Below are 25,051 nucleotides of genomic sequence, written 5' to 3' on the forward strand. Positions count from 1 at the left end.
AACTAGAAAATTTTATTGATTTGCCTGACATTTACTATACCTAGAGTCACCACCAGGTTGTGCTAAAGTAGCAGGAAGTTTTTATATGGTTAAGTGATAGTACCCCATTATTTCTTCTAATTTTATGTATCTTTACTATAAGAATATTCTCTCCCTTTCTTTCCTGTCCTCACAGCCACTCTCCCTCCTTCTCTTCAAAGCTCTAAGCTGTTACAAATTTGAAAATGTTATAAGTACAGATTGTATGTATATGTTTTGAAATTTTAAAGCAGTAATACTCTTTTTTAAAACTGAACCTTTGGGAAGAATAAGAAACAGAAAGCGAAACTATACAAAGCTAGTATCATCAGTCTCACATTGTTCACAAATAAAATACTTTTGGTAATTGAAGGAAATAATAAAGATCAGAGCAAAAAGAGAGACTAAAAATCAGGAGAGAAGACCAATGAAACTAAGAGCTGGTATTTTGGAAAGATAAAATTGATAAACTTTTCATCTGCCTCATTAATAAAAGATAGAAGGCCCAAGTAAACAAAATTAGAAATGCAAGGGAAGTGACAACTGATATCACAGAAATACAATCAGAAGAGAATTCTGCAAATAGTTATATGCCAATAAATTGGGCAACCTAGAAAAAAATGGATGAATTCCTAGAATCATACAATTTTCCAAGACTAAATCAGGAAGAAATAGAAAATCTGAATATACCAATTACCAGTACTGAAATTAAATCTAATTTAAAAAACTTCCAAGAAGCAAAAGCTGAGGACTGAATGGCTTCACAGGGGAAGTCTACCAAACATTTAAAGAGTAATACCTATCCTCAAACTATTCCAAAAAAATTGAAGATATTATATATAGAAAACCCTAAAGACTCCACCAAAAAGAAGAGGAAATACTTCTGAACTCATTCTACAAGGCAAGCATTAACCTGATAACAAAACCAGACAAAGATGCTACAGAAAAAGAAAATGCACAGGCCAATATTCTTGATGAATATACATGGAAAAATTCTCAACAAAATCAGAAACATAAATCCACAGAATGGATTAGAGAACCAGAATAAACTCAAACACATACTGTATGACAAAGAAGATTATACAATAGGGAAATTACAATCTCTTCAATAAATGGTGCTGGGAAAACTAGATAGCTACATATAAAAGAATGAAATTGGAACATCTTTTCCATATACAAAAATAAACTCAAAATGGATTTAAGACCTAAATGTAAGGCTTGAAATCATAAAACTCCCAGAAGAAAACAAGTAGTATGCTCTTTGACATAGGACATAGCAATATTTTTTTGGATCTGTCTCCCCAGGCAAGGGAAACAAAAGCAAAAATAAACACATGGGATGTAATCAAACTTAAAAGCTTTTGCAAGGCAAAGGAAACCAGCAACAAAATGAGAAGGCAATCTACTGATTGTGAGAAGATATGTGCAAATGATGTGATAGGTGTTAATATGTAGAATATATAAAGAACTCAAAACAACTCCATATCAAAAAAGCCAAACAACCTGATTGAAAAATGAGCAGAGAAACTGAATAGGCATTTTCCCAAAGACATACATATGGCCAACAGGCACGTGTTAAGATGCTCAGAATCACTAATCAGGGAAACACAAGTCAGAACCATAATTAGGTATCACCTCACACCTGTCAGAATGGCTATCCTCCAAAAGACAAGAAATAACAAGTGTTGGTGAGGATGTGGAGAAAATGGAACCCCAGTACATTGTTAATAACAATGTAAATTGGCACAGCCACTGTGGAAAACTATGATGGTTCCTCAAAGAGTTAAAAAATCCAGCAATTCCATTCCTGTATATATATCCGAAGAAAATCAAAACTGTTTCAAAAAGATATGTGTACCCTAATTCCATATGTAAATATAAAATGTAATTATTACTCAGCCATAAAAAAAAAGAGTAAAAATTTGCCACTTGTGATGGACCTGGAGGGTATTACACTTAGTTAAATAAGTCAGACAAACAAATATTGTACGTTTTCATGTATATGTAGACTCTAAAAAATAAACTAGGCAATATAACAAAACAGAAACAGACTCATACAGAGGAACAAACTAGTTATTAGAGAGAAGAGGGGCAAATAGATGAAGGAGATAGGTAAAAACTACTACGTATAAATAAGCCACAAGGATATAATGTACAGCATAGGAAATACAGCCAATATTTTATAACTATATGAAGTATAATCTATAAAAACATTACATCATGATATACCCCTGAAAATAGTGTAATACTGTAAGTCAAGTATACTTTGATTTTTAAAAAATTACTTTTTTTAAGTTGAAATTTTTATTCATTGAATCTTGGTTAGGGAAGCAATGAGAGGAGGAGTCTAAAGTTGTTTATTATTATTAATTATTATTAGAAATTATTAAAGCATTATGACCATTCTTCTACTCAATTTTGAATTTTTTTCCTCAGCAGTCTGAACAGTTCTTCAGTAGTTGTGTGACTAAGGTGAACAGTTTTACTGGTGGTAGTTACCTAGAATTGCCAGTAGTTTTTCCAAGCTGAAATTTGTACCCTGACTATAATACTTTGTAGATGGGGAGTAGTGGAGATTTGTTAAAAGTAGAAACATTTTCTTATAATTTTGACATGAATAGCATCTGAATTTATGTATGTTTAGTATCAGATATTAACAGTTTGAAAGATTTTTCCAAAACTCCTCACCTTCAGTTTTTACTTTTGCTAAGCTCCTAGTTGTCATTTGTAATAAGAGCCAGACTGACAAATTGACTGGTGACTTTACAACTCATAGTCAGTACTATTATTGATGGTGTTATCTTGGATTCAGAAGAGAAGTGTTCCTCTTAGGGAAAATGGGAATTGATTGTTGATTGAATTTGTTGCTGGGTGGTAAGAGCTAGAAAATGTACACAAACGAAACAACCACAATAACTAGTCATTGTTCTATAAAAACCAAGTGATGAAAAAAAGGCTTGAAAATGATGAGACTAAGTCTTCTTTTTCCCTCTTCCAAGGTTTTATTAAAGTGACTAAAGAAATGCAAAACAAGTATAGCAGACAATAAAGCAACATTAGAAAACAGGAAACAGTACCATCAACAGAGCAACAATTTCTAGGTATTTTTGGAAGTTAGGAGTTAGGAATCAAGAGGTGCTCATTAAAGCCAATATGAGCGAACCACATAGAGTGAGTGAAGTAGAAACACAGAAGTCTCACTAGTTCTGGGTTTGGGGGAAGGCGATAACAAAGGTTAATCCTTAAGGTGAGTGGAGAGACATTGGGATTGGTTGGTGCAGGAGAGGAGTTCATGAAAATGGACAGACTAGAGTTTGTTTCTTCCCGGTTACTTTGCTTAAACTGAGGAAGTAGAGTGATGCGCTACTGCAGGGCAGGCTCTGTTTGAACTAGGTGGTGTGATTCTCAGCGCTTGCTTAACAGAATCAGCCCTAGAGCTTTTATACATACAGATGTTTAGGCCAGAATCTGGAGGATAAAACTGGCATTGGTGTTTTTTAAAAGTCCTCTAAGTATAGTAATACTCAGCTAAGCTTGAGAACCAGTTCGTGGGAGCAGTGCCCTAGCTCAGAGCTTCCCAACCTGATAGAAGTATTTGGTATTGAGAGGGTTATAGATAAGCTAATCATAGCCCATTATCTAAGCTGGGAGATTTTTGAAAAAGTGGAAAACTATTAAAAGTTATACCTGGACGACAGGCAACATGACACAGTTGCTCTAGTTATGAATGTTCTTGGTTATTCATTCCTTTCACCTCTTCATGTAGTCGGCTACTGCCTAGAAGAGCCAGTGCTTCATTAGGGAGCCTCTTCTGTTTACTCCAGTATGCCTTGTGAATATTAGTGTTTTTTGTATGCCATGATATGAAAGATGGGTAAATATGGTTTCTAGCCAACTCTATGCTACTTTTAACATGTAGTAAGATACGAATTTCCTCTGAAATAGATGCCACCTCCCATGGTGTTGAACCCCCAATATAAACCTTGGCCAGTAGGCTTAATGCTATTGAAGCGTGGAATCAAACTGACTGAAAGACTGTTTTCCCTTTTTCCCATGTGTGGCCAAACATATTGACTTTCTTTTTAAGAGCACATGGAACATTCTTCAGAATAGGCCATATATGTTAGGTCATAAAACAAGCTTCTGTAAGTTTAAAAAGATTAAAATCATACAAAATAATCACAGTGAAACAATAAGAAAGTTTGGGAAAGTCACAAATACATGAAATTTAAGCATCACATTCCTAAATAACAAATGTGTCAAAAAATGAATCACAAGAGAAAAGGAAACTATTTTGAGATGAGTGAAAATGAAGACAACATACCAAAACATAGTGGGATGCAGCTAAAGCAGTGCTTAGAGGAATATGTATAGGTACTCCTGCCTACCTTATAGACAAAGATCACAAATCAACAACCTAAACTTTCACCTTAGGACAGCGGAAGAAGAGCAAGTTAAGTCCAAAGCCAGTGGGTAAAATGAAATGAAAATTTCAGCAGAAATGAGTAAAATATTCTGTCTGTGAATAACCGGGTGACCAGCAAATTATCTCTGTTGCATTTCCGTTATAATTATTAAGTGATATAAGATAACCCTCAAGCTCAGAAGGACCAAAATTTTGAATTTGTGGAGGAGCTTGCTTCCGTGAACAAATTTGTCAGTGAACAGTAGCCAAATTTTAGGGCTCTTGAACTTGAGCTTGAGGCCAAATGGCATGGCTGGATGCCCTTCTCGTAGATCCTGGATCTGACTTCAACAATGTGAGACTTTATCATCACAGATGCTTGTTCTCTGGTTACTGTCGCATAGTTTCTCAAAGACTGGGCCAAGGATCTGGTGCGCCAGAATCACCTTTTGTGCTTGTTTTAAAAAAACCCAAAAAACCAAAAAACCAATGGGCCAAAGACCTTAACAGACACTGCACCAAAGAAGGTATACAAATGGCAAGTAAGCACATGGAAAGATGCTCCCCATCATATGTCTTTAGAGAAATGCAAAATAAAACAACAATGAAATAACACAACGTAACTACTAGAATCTGAAAAGGCTACGTACTGTATGATTCCAACTATTAAGACATTCTGAAAAAGGGAAAACTGTGGAGATAGTTAAAGATCAGCAGTTTCCAGGGGTTAGGAGAGAAGGAGCAATAAAAAGGTAGAACACAGGAAATTTAGGGCTGTCAGACTGCTCTGTGTGACACTGTAGTGGTGGATACACGTCCTTATACATTTGTCCAAACCTATAGAAATGTGCAACACCAAGACTGAACTATAATGTCAACTGCATACTTTGGCTGATAGTGGTGTGTGTCCATGTTCATTCATCAGTTGTAACAAATGTGTCACTCTGGCAGGATATGTTGTTAATGGTGGAGAGGCTATACCTTGGCAGGGGCAGGGAGCATACAGGAAATCTCTCTACCTTCCTCTTAGTTTTGCTGTGAACCTAAAACTGCTCTGAAATATAAAATCTGTTTAAAAAAAAAACACCCTCCTCCCCATGCCAGGGCCCAACCCTAGCCCTACTGAGTCCCAGTCTCTAAAGGTCCCTTAAATTTTCATTTTCAGCAAGTAACTGAGATGATACCTATGCCCACTAAAATTTAAAATCTGCTGTGCAAGAGGACATAGACACCCTCAGCTTTTTCATCAGCTGATGCTGCCCAGTTCAGGAACAGCTCAGTCCCCAGCTGGCTGTGGCTGAAGGCATCAGAGTCTGACAGCGAACTGGAGTGAATGTCAGCTGTCTTCCTTCCAGAAAATAATCTTCCCTCTCTCCTCTGCTTTCTTAACCTCAGCTAGTGATGTAATACACATACTGTGCTGCCGCTTGATTTTTGTTGTTATTTTTACATTTAGCAATATCTCAGGACATAGAGAACTTTTTTAAGAGGCTGTACTGTATTCCACTGTACCATAACTTTTCTTTAACATATTCCCTAATGTTGGTTTTTAAACATTTGCCATTACAAAAAATGCTACCATAAATTGTCTTGTGCATGCATATATGTAGATGCCATTTTGCTCCTTTGTGAATATATCTGTAGGATATACATGGTAATGCCAGATTAGAGTTATATGCATTTGCATTTTTGATCTGTGGTGCCAAGTTACCCTCCACAGAGGAAGTACCAGTCATAACACCCATCAGCAATATGTGGGCACTACATAATTTTTTTTAACAGCTGCATATTATTCTGTTATAGGGATTGCCATAATTTGTTTAATCTGTCTCCTGCTTGTGAACATTGAAATCGTTTCTCTATCACATTTATTTTGCTCTCAAATCCGCACTGTTCTATTGTACTATGACTAAGCAACCCACCATGAGGGATTTGACAGTCTCAGGAGGGTCCTTGTGGTTAACTTATTATTGTCATTATCATAACAACAGCACTACAAACTCTTTCCTAAGGGTGTCTGTGTCTATGATCTCACTTTTGTGGCTAGACCTCACCTCTAGCCCCTGGAAATTTCTTCTGTGAACCCAGCAGGATGACATCCCTCAAGTCAAATTCCACAGCTTTGAAGCAGATCAGGAGATCAGGGCCCCCTAATGACTGATTACACACAGCTCTGACCCCACACAGCTTCAAGCTTGTTGATTTCTGCAGCCTTTCATCCCTGCATCCTGAAGATGAGTCCACCTCTTCCCCAGTGGGAAAGCAAACAGTGGAGCAGGAAAAGCATGATGCATGTCCCCCAGGCTATGCAGAGGGGAAACACTCTGATCTCTGCAGTGACTTGTTTGCAAATGCCTTTCCCTTAATGCCAGAGGACCCAAGAGAGAAGTGGGAATGGGGACTGGCACCTGGAAACTGAAGGTTTATTGGCATGAAGCAATATACAAAGTGGTTTCGGCTGAGCATCTCCAGCTTCTCATATCTTAGTACTGCTCTAGCCTCAAACTTGGATAGTTTCATACTGTTTGTCAAAGAGTTCCCAAATATTTATAAGTTTTCAGAGATGATGGTCTTAGGGTAGGGACAGTTCTCAGAAAAGAGTGCTACAATTCCTGCCATGGTGGCTTTTTCTCAATCTCCTTGGCTTCTCTAGATTGTATCCAACTAGAAATCAGAGTGACATTGAAATGCTAGTAGAAATTATTTTGGCCAGAGACACATGAATATTTAAATCCTACCAAAGAATAACCAAGAAAGGCATATAGTCAAGGAAGGTTAACAAAGGAAAACAGAGGAATGCTTGATTGAAAAATGTGCTCCTTGACCCCTAAACCCAATATAGACAATTCATATGAAGTTGTCCAAAGAGGAAGCCTATCCTTACTCAATTTCACCCATCCAAAGATCCCCAGCCACAGTTCTGGTGTACCACAAAATGGCCATGAGGGAAGAAGAGGGACGAGAAGGAGATGACTACAACCCGTGAGCATAGACCCTGGACCTTACCACCTTAGCAGCTTGGAAGGAAGACAAAAGAGAACCACACTTCTATGGATGCACCTCCAGGGGGAAGCATGATCAAGCAAGGACAAGGTAAGGGCATGCTTCATGTGTCCAAAGGACAGCCCCTCATCCATGGATTTTATTATTCAATCCATGAATCTGGCAAGTGTTTTGTATTGCAATTGATAGCTTTGGATTTAATAATTTTAAACATAGTAGCCTTCAGTTCTTGGTTGCACTGAGCAATGTTTTATTTAGAGCGTTGTTTTGTTTTGCTGACATACACTTACGCTTCCTGGCATAAAAAATTCTGAAATCAGTGATGTTCTCCTAATCACTAACTATGATGGTGGTATGGTTACAAGGATCTTGTAAAGATGGATAACAGACCAAGAAAAGTCAAAATTAAATTAACAATACTGGCAATAAATTAAATGCTTTATTGGAAGTCTTCTCTTGGACCCATAGTTTATGAAAATGATTTATAATTTAATTGATCATATGCTTTACATGATCTTTACATGATCTTGATCTTTACATGAAAATCAAGAAATATTTGAAATTACTCCCACTCTGCTATGAAGGAAAAAGTAAGCTATATCAAGAGGTCTGAGTCAACACCTTGGCAAACCTGAATGTCAATTGGCTGCTTCATTGGGAAGTAGTTTTGTTGTCTAGTTCAGTGGATTTTTCCCAATTTCTATGAAATTCAGACATCCATAGCTATTCACCCTGGATAACTGCAGCTCCACGCATACTCTCATCAGGCTCTGTTTTAGCGTTTTTCAAAAGTAGTTTATTCCACAAACATCAGAGGGCAGCATTTGATAGGGATTTCAGAAAGGCAGCAAAAATTCCCCCTAGCTCCACTGAGCTAGGCTTTTCTCTCTTCTTTTCTCTCTTCTTTCCTGGTTTCACTCCTGTTTTCAAGCCAGGAAATGCCTTTTTTTTTTTTTTTTTTTTTTTGCTACCCACTGCCCGCTGCTCCCTCTAGGGACACAGCGAGCTGGCTGGGGTTCCTAGTGGGTTAGTGCTTGGCACCCCTTTCCCCTCCTTTTAGGACTCCTGTCTGTACCACATAGGCTGGACAGGCAAAAACTCAATTCCCTTACAGTTAAGGTTCCAGATGTGATTTAAGTTTGTCCAATCAGATGAACTTGTGGGACGTTGGAAGACAGATACGGAGACTGGACATGGAGAAGCACAGTTACTGCTTCTGTTTCTTGTAGGCAAGCGTGGTGTGGGGCGGCTGGGCTTTCTGTAGTAGCATCACCATGTCCAGTCACTAGCTCCGTGGGCGTCAAGGCATGGGGTCTTGACTGTGGATTTGGATGATGCCAGTCCAGCAGCGTGCCTTTGAAGGCTAACAGCAGCACCTGTGGGGCATCATGCTTCTCAGATTGCTGCTTAGGCTGTGAGTTTCCGGAGCTAACAGTTCCAGGACTGTTTCCTGATCCTACCTTCTCGGTTCTACCTGGTGCCTTGGTAGGGCAGTTTTGTCATTTGGGAGCCATTCCTGGAGGTCCTACCTCAAATTTACTTCTCCAGATCTTCTAATATTTTATATTCACCCCATTCTTAAATCCCTTCCTGCTTACAATAGCTAAAGTGGTTTCTGTTTTTCTAAGCTGAGCCCTGGGCTGAAGGCAAACAAAAGCTGCAGCCCAAGTATAGCACTGTCATCCGGATCTCTGTGCTCTTGGGAGCCATCAGGTGAACCGATGAAGCACCAGCAGGAAATCGCAGGAGTAATGAGCTCCTTCTTCCCGTGTGCTTGGCTCCATGTCTAAAGCATGCAACCGTGACCCCACTACTGCTGCTATTATAAGACATGTGAGGTGGTAATCTCTTGGACTGCATGTTGGCGACCAAGCTCGCAGCCATAATTCATTCAAAAAGTGTTTACCTAGCAGATGACAGTGAGACAGTTTAGGAAGGCTTCTTAGGACTAACCACACTAACATTAGTGTAGCATGGCTTCGCTGGCCCCCCACAGACACACTGGCTAATGGGTTCTGCTATCACTGGCTTGAGGGACCTACAGCTCCGAGGATGCCTGCCAACTTCCTCAGCTATTCTGCATGCTTTCCTTGTGTATGAGACACAGCTGGGATGTGTTTCCTGACACTATTCACACACTAGTATGAGAAATATCTAGACTGATTCAACTTCATGGGATAGATCCTAAACCAGACACATTCTACTTACTTATGCTTTTCAACAGCTGCTCTTGGAGTATTTGAAGTCCAAGGGCACTTTCCATGAATCTGCAGTATACCAGCCACTCTTAGAACGACTTCATTACTCCAGCTGGTATATCAAATACAGAGTCTCCAGTAAGTGGATTCTTTACTGGATAAATGTCCAGATTTTTACACAAGATACTTGACAAGACTCCAATTCAACCTGCAGCTTACAAAATCAACCTCAGAGTTTGATTTTCAGAGAGTCGCAAACTGAAATTACTCAAGTTTTTTTATGACCAGCAACCTACAAGAATCCCTAACTTTTGTAGCTGCAGGGCTGAGACTGCTATGAGAATTAGTAAATGAATCAGATTTCCAAGTACTCAATCTCAAAAGCCCACCATTAAAATTTCATTGCATAAGGAAGCAATTCACTTCCTTGTCTATAGAAACCATTCTTTTTGCCATACTAAGAGCTCTGTTCCAAGAGGAAGCTAATAACTCCCCTCACGCTACATCTACTGTCATCAGGCCAGGGACTAGGACCAGCTTTCATTTGTTGCCTGGAGTCATATGCAAAACCAGACATTTCAAAAGAAAGTTTATGTTCTGAAAGCATTGCAAGAATTGGTTAATTTTTATCAACAAAAGAAAAAAAGAAAGAGAAAAATCTTTCTATTAGTAGATATTGAGGCTACTTGGCTCAGAAGCATAGATGGTACTTTCAGGTGGGGCTAAATTTGTTTCTCTGGGTACACAATTCCCTGATGGTCTACACCCTACAACTTGCTCCCTAGAACCAATTTTCACGTGTTAGAATTCTTCAATTGTAAACAACATAAACCAACTCTGGATAACTGGAATGGTGTAGTGATTAATAGCTTCGGCTTTCCTGGGTCCAAATCCTGATTCTTTAACTTACTAATTATGTCACTGGCCAATGGACTTCTACTTGCAAGAGCTAGCTTTATTTCTGTAGGAACATGCTGCCTCATTTCACTTTGAACCCCCCACAATATGTACATAAGTCCTTAATAAAGATTTGTAGAATGAATGAATAAAGGTCTGCAGAAGTGTTTCATAACTTGCTTCAGATTACCCAGGAAATGTATTAACTCATTAAGCATTTATTGAGAACTTACTATGTTAAGACTAGTACTTAGAGTTAAGCAACACAGACAAGCTACCTATCCTTACGGAGCTTAAATTCTAGTATACACTGATGATAAGGATACTGAGAATAAATAAGGAACAAGAAAGTAGCAAAATAGTAAAAAACTGCTATGTTGGAAATATGTAATAGAAGTGATTGGCAGTGTGGTTCTTTATGTGCAGTGGTTGGAAAAGTCTGCAATGAGTAGACTTTTTAAATTGTAAAATATACATAATATAAAATTTACCATTTAACCATTTAAAAACGTACAGTTCAGTGGCATTAAGTCAATTTACATTGTTGTACACCCATCACTGCCCTCCATTTCCAGAACTTTTTTGTCATCACAAACTGAAACTCTGTACCTATTGAAAAGCACTAACTCTCCATTTCTCTGTCCCCTCAACCGCTGGTCACCACTTATCTACTTTTCATCTCTATGAATTTGCCTGTTCTAGGTGCCTCGTGTAAATGGAATAATACCATATTTGTTCTCCTGTATCTGACTTATTTCACTTAGAATGTCTTCAAGGTTCATCCACGTTGTAGCATTTATGAGAAGCTGACTTTTTAAAAAGCTTTTAGTTGCAGTATAACATACAAATAGAAAAATGGATAACTCCTCACAACCTGAACACATCAGCGAGCAGCATGTAGATAAGAAATATAGTTACCAGCACTGCAGAAGACCCCTGTCATGCTCCCTTCTAGTCATAATCCCAATGGTAACTTCTCTCCTGACTTCTAAGAGCATAGATTAATTTCACCTGACTTTAACTTTATATAAATGAAACCATATAGTATTGGTTCTTTTTCTTTCTGCTTCCTTTTGCTTAGTGTTATGTTTGTGGCATTCATCCGTATTGTTGTGTCTAGATATAGTTCTTTTATTCTCATTGCTATGTGTGAATATTCTCATTGCTACGTGTGATTACTCTCATTCTTTTGTGTGAATATACCACTGTTTCTTTATCCATTATGCTGTCGATGGGTGCTTTGGTAGTTTCTGTTTTTAGCTATTATAAATAGTGCTGCCATGAACATTCTTGAACATGTCTTTCAGTGAACACATAAATAGACTTATTTATATGTATATATGATGTATGTTGAATATATAGTACATAATATAAATATATAATATGAAAATATGTACAGGTTTCCCCTGCTAACCGAAAACAGGGTGTTCTTGTGAAACCTTTCATAAGCCAAAACAGAGTAAAGTGAAGAAACAACTACCTTAGGACACATCTTGCTGGTGGAGGCACAGGATAAGCAGAGATAAAGCACAGGTGCTCACGGGCACAGTTCAGAGCCCTGGTGGCTTGATGCTGCGATGCTGAGTGTAGTTCCCTTGCTGCCTCTGCAATGGCTTGCTGCAAAACAAATGCTGAACGCTGCTTTTGTTTTTCACTTTTTTTTTTTTTCAAAAGCAAAAACCCTCTTCAGATTTATTTTGGTTAGCAAAAACAGGTACTAAGTTGGGTCTTTGATTAACGTGAAGGGGTATAAAGCAAACTTTTGAAAAGCGGGGGATACCTGTATATGCATGTACATGCATATTCAGAGTTGGAAATGCTGAGTCACAGAGTGTGTATGTGTTCAGCTTTAGTAGCTTTCCAGAGTGGTTTACCCATTTAGAAAGGATCACCTTTAAGCAGAGGCCTGAAGGACGAAGTGGGGTGGAGGCTGCCTTGAGATTTCTATCTTAACACCTCCACACCATTCTGCCAAAAATATGCCCTTTCTTAAAGTGGTTAGTGTCCAATGGGAGAAGTCCTCCCACTCCTTTCTGCGTGGTCTCCCAGTGACACTGTGGTGAGAGGAGCCTCTGTCATTTTGGGCAGACCCAGGGCGATGGGAGATGATGACTGATGACTCAGCCTCCCCAACTCCATTCCCCAGGGCTCCACTCGCCACATCAGTGAGCCTGGCACTGGGGGGAGACGTAAACACAACACGATGTTGATATCAATTCTAGCAGAGATGGCAAGAGCCACAGCCCGAGAAGAGGAGGAGAGAATCAGGGTAAATAAGCTAGTGAGAAAAAGACCAAGTGAGAGACTCGAAAGGCATGTGCAAAGAATTGTTTAAGTAACAGTGGCAAATGGAAACAAAAGGCCTGGACTGCTAAAATAATCAGTGGTACCTGTCTCAGATTCCCAGGCATCTCTGTGTTTTGGGGAGGTCTTGGGGCCCGGGGCTTGGCCAAATGTGTGGCCTGGGAGAAAAACCATCAGTAGAGGCTGGAATTAGGGCTTTCTTTTCAACAGAAATGAAAGGAGGCAAAAAAATAAATAAAATAAAATAACTGGCCACAGTAATGCCTGTAAATGGTGTGTGGGTGTGAGGGCCTGCCTCTTTGTCCCAGCTCAGGAAGTATAAACAAAACTGGTAGAAATGGGTCATTTTGGGAAAATGTTTCCAGTGGGAAAGAGAAGACTCTAGTTGCTTTGCCCTTCAGTATTTTAAGTTCCTTCAGGGTACAGAGAGATTCAAGTGGGCATCTTTCAGATGCTGCTCATAAAGTCCGATTTTTTAAAGAAAATAAAGAGCAAAAATGGTGGGTACGTCAAGGTGAGGTTTCCTTTTGTATACAGGTGGCCACAAATGACTGATCCCTTTTCAAACTGCTGTGTCTTTAAGGTGGCCAAGCAGGTGTGCAGCCAACTGCTCTCAACCACAATGCCCAGGGCTAGAAGGGACTGAGCCTTATGCCAGAATCTCTTTTGGTTACTTTTGTTTCTTTAGTATGTACAAAAAGATTTTAAAAGTAGCTCAGGCTCATCATTCTGAACTATAGTTGAGTGTTCATATTAATAGAGTTGTAGATGCAGACAGTATTAAAGATGGGAGCGTACATATCCTGTCACAGTTGTGCATATGTACGTTCTAAGAGAATTTCTTGGATGACATAATTCTCTTTCATTTATTTGTGTTTCCTAAGAGTTTTCTGGGAAAAAAATACAAGTTAAATTAGCTAAGAAAATTTCAGTTAGCTGGGTTCTACTCATCTTGGTTTCCCTATATACAGGGATAAAGGAAAGGAGAAAGAGAGAAAGAACCCATTTAAACACGGGGCCCCAAGTGGTCCAGTCTGTACGGTGTGTCACATTCAACTAAACACAAGTTTCACAATCAGACTCATCAGAATGTAGTTCAAATACTTACTGAGACTCTCAAAGAAAATCAGAAGACTGTCTTGGGGAAGTCCTTAAAATGATTTCTTCGTCGCTTATTCTATTCCCTACCCACTCTAAAGTTCTTTCCAAAGGCTCTCTCGGATCATCTCACCAGATCTCTTTCTCATCCCTGTGTGCACTCAGAGTTCTGCTCTTTCCCCGCTTTTCTGCCCAGACAGAGTAAGTTTCCCCCCTCTTTCTAAGGTTAAAATTATATACACCCTCAGTTTGCCTATTATCTTCCAATACTCAGATCTTTCTATCCATTGTCCTGATTAGCTTCACAGAAGGCCTGGAGGCAAGCACACAGTCACAGAGGGGCAAAGTTGTGAACTCTTACACTGTAACTTTTTGGTGCCATCTGCACAGTAATTTTAATATAATCCATATGACAGACTGTTTTCCCATCACTAAATGGCAATTTTTTTTTTTTAATTAGAGGCAAGGCTGACAGAGTTACCCAAATCCACATTTTTGAAAACTTGAGGAAGGGATGTGGGAAAGAACTGAAACGTGGTACAAGATGAGCAACAGCTTTGAGCAGAGCTGTAATTCTGCTTAGACCCACCTCTTTCCCTCCTCTGAGGACATCACATAGGCTTGTACTTTTCCCTGCAAGCCCCATTTCTTAAAACCTGATGTCATAAACCAATAAGTCTTCCCCTTGGAAATTTGCCTTTTTGATGGTTATTTATTTGATCAGAAGACAAAACCTAAAAGGGAGAGAACAGAACTTCAAGGTTAAGTTTAGCCATTCCTTTGCTGTCTCTAGTGCCTGAGAGTTTCTTCATTAGGACTCTCTTTCTCTATTAAAATCAAACAGTCTGATCTCTGCTTAAAAAGGGGCTGGGATTGTCCACTGCTGGTATTTAATGCTGAACCTGAAGCCAGGACAGCTAAGGTGCTTTACCTGCAGCATCCTCAAACCAGAGCAGTCAGAGAGGGAGTCTAAGAGCACACAAAGTAAAAACACATAAAGATATGATTTGATAAGATATAAGCATAACAAAAAGAAGAGAAAAATACTACATACACGCTAAATATAAACATGCTGAAGAGATCGTCAGATAAGAGGGTTTTGATAGTGTGACAGAACAAATAAAGAAATATTTCCTCAACCAATAGTATATTTAGAAAATTTCTGTGTCATTTGTACTTGTCTAGAAAGAGCTATTTCAAAAGCATCTAGATGTCTTGAGATTAAACTTCTCAGCCCTTAGGGAAAGAAGCAATTGCCTGTTCATTTACTCATTCATTCAAAATATATTTAAGCAGAATTTACACATACCAAGCACAGTATTAGGCACTAGGAATAGGACAGAGACTAAGATCAGCATGGTCCCTTCCGTCATGCAGCTTACAATATGACAGGGAAGGCAGACATTGAATAGGTTACTACTCATTCAGACATTGAATATGTGCATTGATATGATGGAGAAGTGCATGGTGCTTTGGAAGCTAGTCAGTCAGGGAACAAAATGGAAGAATATGAGTTTAAAAAAAAGGAGGTTAGGATTGCCTTCCTTTTTTGGCCTGTTAAACCAGGTGAGTGTCTGTTGAGCAATCCAGGTACCACTGCTGTCACCTCTGGGCAGAGTCTTTCTCCTTTGCCTGAAAAGAATACATTAACATCAGATTAAGCAAAGAGCTCATAAAATGCTTGATGGCGCACTGACCAATCAAAACATACCAAGCATTCTTTTCCAGAGGATTGGGAAAGAGATTCATTTTGAAATAATTATCTGGCAATAGGTTCAACCTGAAAAAAATAAACATGAAGCCATAATTATTTTTCAACAGAACTGGAGCCTTATTCATCCTACTTGCTGAAATTGTATATCTATTTCATAGCACTGGAAGCTCAATACTGTGTTTTATGTTCTGAGGGTAAAAACATGATGTCTGTTTTATTTCACAACATGAATTGAAAGCATTTGTGGGACAGGATGTTGTTTTGGTTCAGTAGGTTGTTCAAGGTTCCTTAGGAGTTTTATCCAGTAACTGCTTTCAGCTTTAAGATATTAATGTTTCCATTTGGTTTTCAGATCCAAAGACTGCATAAGCAGATTTTTCTGTTTTTGATGCCTTACTCTACTGCTAGTGTGGTTTAAGGTAATCAATCATATAACTGAGAGTAATAAGGGACTTTGGCTAGGAGTTTTTACACAAATAAAACTTGCGTTGGTTTGAGTGGGGATGGCGATTATTCAAGGATTGCAGGAATTGCTTGGAGTCAGACCTCAGAAATGTCCCAGACTTGCAGCTCATGTGCTGTTTGGGAAGGCTGTCCCTCATGTTAATTCAGGTAAGATGCTGGCCAGGCTCATGCTAGGAAAATGAGAGTACCTGATGGTAACGATAAAGTGACTGATTCCCTTAGGCTATCCAGCAAGTCTCTACCTGTAACCTCAGGAATCTTTCTGCCAAACACCAGAAGGAAAACCTGCTCTCTCTTTTCCAAGTCCAGGGTTTGTGTTTAGGAACACAATGAAATAAGTCAAATTTGTCATGGACTGTTTTCCCTAGGACCCTTTTTCCCTTCAGGAGTGTGTTATTCCCATTTTCCAGGACTCAGAACTCTCCTACTGCCCTCTAGAGTTCACCACTGCGGAGCCCTACTTTGGTTGGCCCTATTTGGCACAATATTGCTACCTGTTTTGATATTTTCCCCCAAGTTTTATGCTTCCCCAACATTTTGGCTTCCAATTGTTGCAACAGGTTACCTCAAGTCAGGGCTTAAACCAGCACAATTTTATTATTTTACAGATCCGAAGGTCTCACTGGGTTAAAATCAGTGTTGGGCAGGGCTGCATTGCTTCCTGGAGACGCTAGGGGAGAACCCATTATCTTGCCTTTTCCAGTTTCTATAAGCTCTCTTCCATCTTCACAGCCAGCAATGTCTGGTTGAGTCTTAACTCAGATCATGTATCTCTAACTTTGCTTTTGTCATCACTTTTTACTCTGACTCTTACTCTCCTAGCTTTTCCCTTTCCAAACATAACACTCTTCCCTACCATTGGTGGTAACCACTAACCTAACTTCTATGTTTCAATTTCCTTGCTTTTCATTTTAGTTTTGCCGCCCAGTTACATATCCCTAAATAATATATTTTTGTTTGTTTTTAAACTTTATATAAATGAAATCACACACTACATATTTATTGTGGCTGACTTTCTTTTTCCATTAAAAAAATTTTTGAAATTAACTCAAATTTACAGAAAAGTTGAAAATATGGGCTAAAACTTCTCTTTTCCTGCACTATTTGAGATAAATTGCTAACATAATCATCATTTTAGAATTCTTTAGTATTTCTTACAAACAACATTCTATTGCATAACCTCAATGCGATTATCAAAAGCAGGAAATTAGCATTGATGTGGTACCATTTACTCCTTAGATTCCATTCAAGTTTTGTAACTTGTCTCAGTAAAGTCCTTTATAGCTAGTAGACCCAGTTTAAAGTCACATGTTGCATTTTTTTGTCCTGTATCTTTGGTCTCCTACAACCCAGAATAGTTCCTCAACCTTTCCTTGACTTTCAGGACCATGAAACTTTTACAGATTATAAGTCAGTCAGTTTGTAAATGTCCCTTAACTGGAGCTTATCTGATGTTTCCTCTTGATTAGATTTAATGCATACATCTTTGGCAGAAAAACTCTAAAAGTGATGTTATGTTCTTTTCATTGCATTCTACCAGATGGCACATAATTTCTATGTTCCATTATTGTTGTTCATTTTGATTAAGCTGATTAAGTCTTCTAGGCTTCTCAACTGTAAATTTACTCTAATTAATAGATATTTTGTGGGAAGATTTCATTTTATTTTATTTTTTATTGAAGTGTAGTTGATTTACGATGTTAGTTTCAGGTATATAGCAAAGTGATTCAGTTATACATATACATACATATATATATACACATACATATTTTCAGATTATTTTCCATTATAGCTTATTATAAGAAATTGAGTGTAGTTTCCTGTGCTATACAGTAGATCCTTGTTTTTTTTCCCATCTATTTTATATACAGAGAACAGTATGTATCTGTTAATCCCAAATTCCTAATTTATTCCCCCCTCCCTTCCCCTTTTGGTAACCATGGTTTGCTTTCTGTGTCCATGAGTCTATTTTTGGCTTGTAAATAAAATTTGTATCTTTTAAAAAATTCCACATATAAATGATATTATAGGATATTTCTCTTTCTCTGTCTGACTTACTTCACTTAGTATGATATTCTCTAGGTCCATTCATGTTGCTGCAAATGGCATGATTACATTCTTTTTTATGGCTGAGTAATATTCCATTGTGTATATACACCACATCTTTATCCATTCACCTGTCAATAGACATTTAGGTTGTTTTCATGTCTTGGCTATTGTAAATAGTGATGGTATGAATATTGGGGTGCATGTGTCTTTTCAAATTATAGTTTTTCTCAGGATATATGCTCAGGAGTGGGATTGCTGGGTCATATGGTAAGTCTATTTTTAGTTTTTTAAGGAACCTCCATACTGTTTTCTGTAGTGGCTACACCAAATTACATTCCCATAAACAATGTAGGAGGGTTCCTTTTTCTCTTGTGGAAAGATTTTTTGATGATATTGAAGTACCTTATTTAAATATCCCACAAAACTTTTAGTTTATTCATTTTAAAATTTATATTAAATTTGAGTCATGGTTTCCAATTTTATTAAGTGGGCTATAATGCTTTAATAATTTATTTTGATGCTCAAATCATGCCAGACAGTGGTCCCTTCAGGATAGTTCTTTGCCCCTTTGACCTGTCACCATCATTTTTTTTTAGCAATTCTGCATTTTCTGGCACAAGAAGACTGTTCCAGGATCAACTTCTATTTTCACGCCCCTACCCTGGAACCAGCTATTCCTCCAAGAAATTTAGCTGTAAGATTCCTTTTAGTGGGTATTTAGAGAACAAGGTCTGGGCAGTTGGTTTGCTCATTTCTCTTGAGTGTATTGTTGCTCCCATGCTCTCTTAGTGGACATAGCTAAAGAATATAGGTATGTGTATGCATACATTTATGTGTATATATAATATTCACACATAACAATACATATGTACACCTATATTTATTTCTCTATCAATTTATCTACGTGTTAAAAACTATGAGTCCACAATGATAACTCTAATTTTAATTCAGTACTAGTTTTTCTCTTTCTACATTATTACTCCCTTTCTCCCAACAGTCAGAAAGCTGCTTCCCATTATTCTTAACAAATTTACTTAATTGATCAAGCCCTTGTAGGCAACCAATCTCCTATCACTGCTTCTGGTCCCTTCCCCACTTTTAAGCTCTCTTTGCTTTACTGGTGCTCTGACACCATGCAGTAGGCCTGTGACCAGCCTTATGACCGTTTGTAATCCCTCTGCCTTGCGCCTCCCTAAGCAACCATTGATCTCTATCACTATAGATGGGTTTGAATTTTCTGGAGTTTTATGTAAATAGACTCATACAGTGTGTACTCTTTCATTCGGCATAATTAAAATTCACCCATGTTGTTGTGTTCCCAGTTCCTTCCTTGTCATTGTGGAGTAGTATCCCATTGTATGGACACACAAAAATTTGTTTATCTGTTCACCTGTTGATGGACATTTGAGTTGTTTCCACTTTTTGGCTAATAAAAATAAAGCTGCTATAAACATTCATGTACAAATCTTTGTATGGTCATATATCTCCTTTTCTCTTGAGTATATACCTAGGAATAAAATAGCTGGATAATATTCTAGGAATATGTTTAACTTCTAAAGAAACTGCCAAAATCTTTTCCAAAGTGGCGTGCCATTTTGTATTCCCACCAGCAGTGTATGAAAGTTTCAGGTTTTTGACATCCTTGTTCATACTCTGTAAGGCCAGTCTTTTTAATTTTAGCCATTGTGATAGGTATGTAGTACCTCACTGTGCTTTTAATTTTTCATTTCCCTAGCGACTAGTTGAACTTATTTTCATATGCCTTCTGTGTATCTTCTTTGGTGAAGTACCTGAGTAAATCTTTTGTCTGGTTTTTAATTGTGTTGTTTGTTCTCTTACAGTTGAGTTCTGAGAGTTCTTTATTTATTCTGGATACAAGTCCTTTATCAGATATATCCTTTGCAAAGATTTTCCCCAGTATGTGGCTTGTCTTTTCATTCTTTCTTTAATTTAATTTTATTTTCATTCTTTTATTTAAAAAATGGTTTTCAAAGAGCAGAAGTATTAAATTTTGATGAAGTCCACTTGATGAATTTGTTTGTTATGAATTGTCTTTTTGGCATCATATCTAAGAAATCTTTGCTTAACCGAAGGTCACCATAAGTATTTAATATTTTTGCTGCTGTTATAAATGGTAATGTTTTTCAATTTAATTTTCCCAATATTTGTTGCTAGTCTATAGACGTAATGCTATATAGTTCCTCTCCATCATGTCTGGAGGCACATAATGTCTGGTTTTTCCACTCTTAGCCATGTTGAGATTTGAGTTGAGATAGTGTCAATATGATCTATCCGTGGAAAAGTTCCCCATCAACCTTTCACCTAGTATTTCTGGACCACCAATATTGCCTAAATGAATTATTTCATTAGGGGTTTCAAACTGATGATTTTCTAATGCTATCATTCTTCTTTTTTTTTTTTTTAACATTTTTTATTGATTTATAATCATTTTACAATGTTGTGTCAAATTCCAGTGTAGAGCACAATTTTTCACTTACACATGAACATATATATTCCCTAATGCTATCATTCTTCTTGAATTTACTAGCTATGGTTCACTTATAAAGAAGAAATTTCCTTGGTCACTTATTTTGTTAGCCTGAGGTAGTGTACCGGGAAACAGTGTACAAACTTGATTGTTTCTTTTTATTTATCATTTTTAGAATAAAGATTTCATGCTCTAGCAACTTCTAATATTGATCAATGAGTTTTTATTTGGAGTATCATTAGGGACACATGGATTTGTATATATTTGATGTACTTCAATCCATCAGAGCCATTATATTTTAGATGCTTGAGTTGTCCCATCTTGGCCTATATGAGCCCCTTCTAATTGGCTCGTGTGTTCTTTCAGTATCTCTCTAGTAGCCACGGATACCTTTTTAGCTTTCAGGCCAGGCAAGACATCTCAGATTCATCCTGTACATTTCCTGTTACAGATTTAGAGCTGCCATTTCTATAAGGTGCCCTGGTTCTCTTTTTGGAGACATAATATAAAGAAATGATCACAATATACATGCTTTGGTCACTCATTGCTCTGGGACTGTCATTATTTCTTTCAATGGTGTATGTTCGTAAACAGAAGTATTTAATTTAAATTTAGTCAAGCTTATTAATATTTTTCTTAATATTAATCTTATATGTTTTGTGTGTCTTGTTTGAGTATATTTTCTTACCCTGAAGTTCTAAAAATATTCTCCTATATCATCTTCTAGAATGGTTTATTGTTTTGCCTTTCCTATTTAGTGCCACGAGCTAACTGGAATTGATTTTGCTGCATGTCAAGTGTTCCAACATCATTTTCCCCCAGTAATGCTCCACTTCCCTGTCGTTATGTATTGAAAAGTCCACCCATTTCTAACTACTCTGCAGTACTTCCTTTCTCCTAAGTCAGCTCTCCATATGTGCAGGTCCCTTCTGGAGCACACATATTTTCTTCCATTGGTCTATTTGCCTATCCTTGCACCGCTACCTCATTCCACTAAGTACTATAGTTTAATGTCTTACTTTCCAGTAGAGTCAATCTTCCTATTGTAATTGTTTCTTGTGTATTTTTGGGTTTTTCTATGTATAGTGTGGACATTTTAACAATAGTAATTCTTCCAATTCATGAGCAGGAATATCATTCCATTTATTTGTGTCTTTTTCAATTTTTTTCTTCAGGCTCTTATAGTTTTCTGAGTACAGGTCTTTCACCTCCTTGGTTAAATCTATTACTTGGTTTTTTTTCTTTTTGATGTGATTATAAATGATATTAAAAACTCTCTTTCTGATAGTTCATTATTAATGTATAGGCACACCACAGATTTCTCTATACTGATTTTGTATCCTGACATTTTACTGAATTTATTAGTTCTAGGTGTTTTTTTGGTGTCTTTAGAATTTTCTATATGTAGTGCCGTGTCATCGACAAATAGTGACAGTTTTACTTCTTCCTTTCTGATTTGGATTGCTTTTATTTCTTTTTCTTGCCTAATTTCTGTGGTTAGGACTTCCAATACTGTGTTGAATTGCAGTGGTCGGCGTGGACACCCTTATCTTGTTCCTGATTAAAGGAAAATCTTTCAGCTTTTCACCATTGAGTATGATGTTAGCAGTGGACTTGTCACATATGGCCTTTATTATGTTGAGGTACATTCTCTACTTCCTTTGTTGAGAGTTTTTTTTTTTTTTTTTAATCATAAATGGATGTTGAATTTTGTCAAATGCTTTTTCTGCATCTGTTGAGACAGGTGAGATGATCATATAGTTTTTACCCTTCATTTTGTTTATTTGGTGTATCACATTGATTGATTTACAAATGCTGAAACATCCTTATATCCCTGGAATAAATCCCACTTGATTCTGGTATATGATCATTTTAATGTATTGTTGGATTTAGTCTGCTAAAATTTGTTGAAGATTTTTGCATCTATATTCATTAAGGATATTGGCCTGCAATTTTCTTTCCTTTTTCTTTAGTGTCCTTGTCTGGTTTTGGGATTAGGATAGTGCTGGCTTCATAAAATACATTTGGAAGGTTTCCCATCTTTTCAGTTTCTGGGTAAAGTTTCAGAAGGATAGGTATTGAATCTTCTCTGTGTGTTTTGTAGAATTTGCCAGTGAAGCCAACTGGTGCTGGGCTTTTGTTTGTTGAGAGATGTTTAATTACTGTTTCAATCTCCTTACTAGCAATTTGTCTATTCAGATTTTCTATGAAATAACAAATTTTAATTTTGATTATATATCCAGAAATCTTGCTAAACTGAATTAATAATATATTTCTAGATTATTTTTGTATTTATATGTATATATAATCATACCAAATAATGACATTTTTGTGCTCAACCTATATTGATCATGTTTCTTTGTCTTACTTTATAGTTTTGACTAGAACTTTTAGGGCGGTGTTGCCAGGAAGTGGGATAATGGCATCCTTATTTTGTTCCTGATATCAAACAGATAATTTCCAGTGTTTCCTCATTAAAAATTGCTTGTGGGTTTATAAAATTTATTTTTATATACTATTTCTAAATAAGGAAGAGTCTTTCTATTCCTAGTTGACCGAGCATTTTCTTTTTAATCACAAAAGAATGTTGAATTTTACCAATTTTTTTCTGCATCTACTGAATTGATTTAAAATTTTTTCTTCTTGAACTTCTTAATATGGCAAATTCCATTGGTTGATTATTTTTAAGTGTTAAACCAACTGAGAATTGCTGGTGTAGACCCACCTTGGTTTATATTATATCCTTTTGCTATATTACTATATCTATTACTATACTGCCAGATTCAGGTTGCCACCTTAGTGGGGTTTCAGAGGTGAGTGAAAGTAGGTGCATGTTTTCAGCCTGCCATCTTTACCTCCAAGTTAATAGTCCTTGATTTTTGCCAGCTGATTTACTATGTTGGCATCTTCACTTCTATGTGGTATTCCTTGCCACCTCTCTCTACCCTGAATTCTGGCATCCCTAATTGAATTATCTTCTGGTTGTAAACTAATATGAATGTTCCCAGCATTGTGCTGGTACTACATTGCAAGTATTTTACTTGTGCTAGTTTTCCTTTATTGGACAGTGAACCCCTTGAGATCCCAATCTTGCTTCTTTGTCTTTGTGCTGTCAGATGCCTGACACAGTACATGTCTAGTAAATTTGTGATGAAGGAAAGGCTGGACAGGAACCTCCATTTTCCCCTGATATGTATCAAAAAATCCCTTACCGCTACAGTACCATTTGGCAACTGCTAAAAATGCAGCTGCCAAATGATGTACAAGACTGTGTTTAAATGCCCCATTGGGTACAATAAATTCCACTAGTATAGAACCATTCTGTTTAAACTTTCAAAGCATTTTAACAATAGTCCTCTTCTTTGATCCTCACAACAACTGTGAAATAGGTATATTAGTAGCTTTATATGTAAGTAAATGAGTCCAGAGAGACTAAATATTTACCCAAAACCATATGGCTAATGTTTGGTCAAATTTAGGTTAGAATCCAAGTCTCCAGACGTTAAACTCAGGCTCCTCTAAGTAGAACAGTTGTTCTCAACCTGTGGGTCTCAGGAGCTGCCACAGAATGAGGATGGGAGTAGGATGGAGGGTAAATGATCAGAGATCTGAGCCCTCCACCCTTGTCACTGTTCTGCCTTTGTCCCCTCTATGTGTTACCATTCCAAGTAACTTTTCATTTGGAAACTAGCTTTGTTGCTGATAACAACATGAATCCCCTAGTTTTTAAGCACATACTTACTTTCTGGCACCATGTGATGTTTCAGTTTTACTTTGTAAATTCCTGGTCCTGTACTTGGTTTCAGCCATTTCTCCAAGGAGTTCTGGTTCCTTTTGGTCAGGAATGAGTTTTAGAATACAACACCTGGGCTCTAGTTGTGCTCATGGCTACTGGTGATCCCCCATTTTTTCTAGCTCTTTTCAGGGAAAAGGGAAATAACATTTTTTAAAATCCTGTGTTTTTTACTGATATTACATGTATCAAATGCAATGTCATAGTGTTTCTTATCTTCTCCCATTCCATTTTTTTATCTCCCTTCTCCCATAGTGAAAACTCTGCTATCCAAACAACACTGCAAACAGTATTTTGTCATTTTCTCTGTCCTACAGTGTACACGAAACATTTTTAGAACAGTAACACCAATACCCTTATTCAACTCAAAACTTCTGAATAGAGTTCAAAATTTCTTTGCAGTTCATTTTTGTCTTTAGGCTATACCATAGTAAGTGTGAACAGTCAAAGAATTGTGTTCAAAATTTACTTGAATTAAATTAATTATTTTCCAGTGTGGTTAAGTGTTCTATCAATTTGATTTATAGATACAGTCATTTGTTTTTGTTTGTATTCAATTTTAGAGTTTGGGTTTTAAAAATCCATTTTGATTTGACTTAAAAATATTTATGTGTTTCAC

The 25,051-nt window shown here is 37.3% G+C and overlaps 1 protein-coding gene across 1 annotated transcript in view; it reads left to right on the forward strand.

Moving 5' to 3' along the window:
* The first annotated feature begins 137 nt into the window (after positions 1-137).
* Positions 138-25,051, forward strand: part of BICC1 (BicC family RNA binding protein 1) — a 326,417-nt gene continuing 301,503 nt past the window's right edge. The window contains exon 1 of the mRNA XM_074374043.1: positions 138-7,516. Coding sequence (XP_074230144.1) covers positions 7,474-7,516 — 43 coding nt within the window. The 5' untranslated portion in view covers positions 138-7,473. The remainder of the gene's footprint in view (positions 7,517-25,051) is intronic.

This window comes from Camelus bactrianus, chromosome 11 (genome assembly GCF_048773025.1).
Source record: "Camelus bactrianus isolate YW-2024 breed Bactrian camel chromosome 11, ASM4877302v1, whole genome shotgun sequence".
NCBI lineage: Eukaryota > Metazoa > Chordata > Mammalia > Artiodactyla > Camelidae > Camelus > Camelus bactrianus.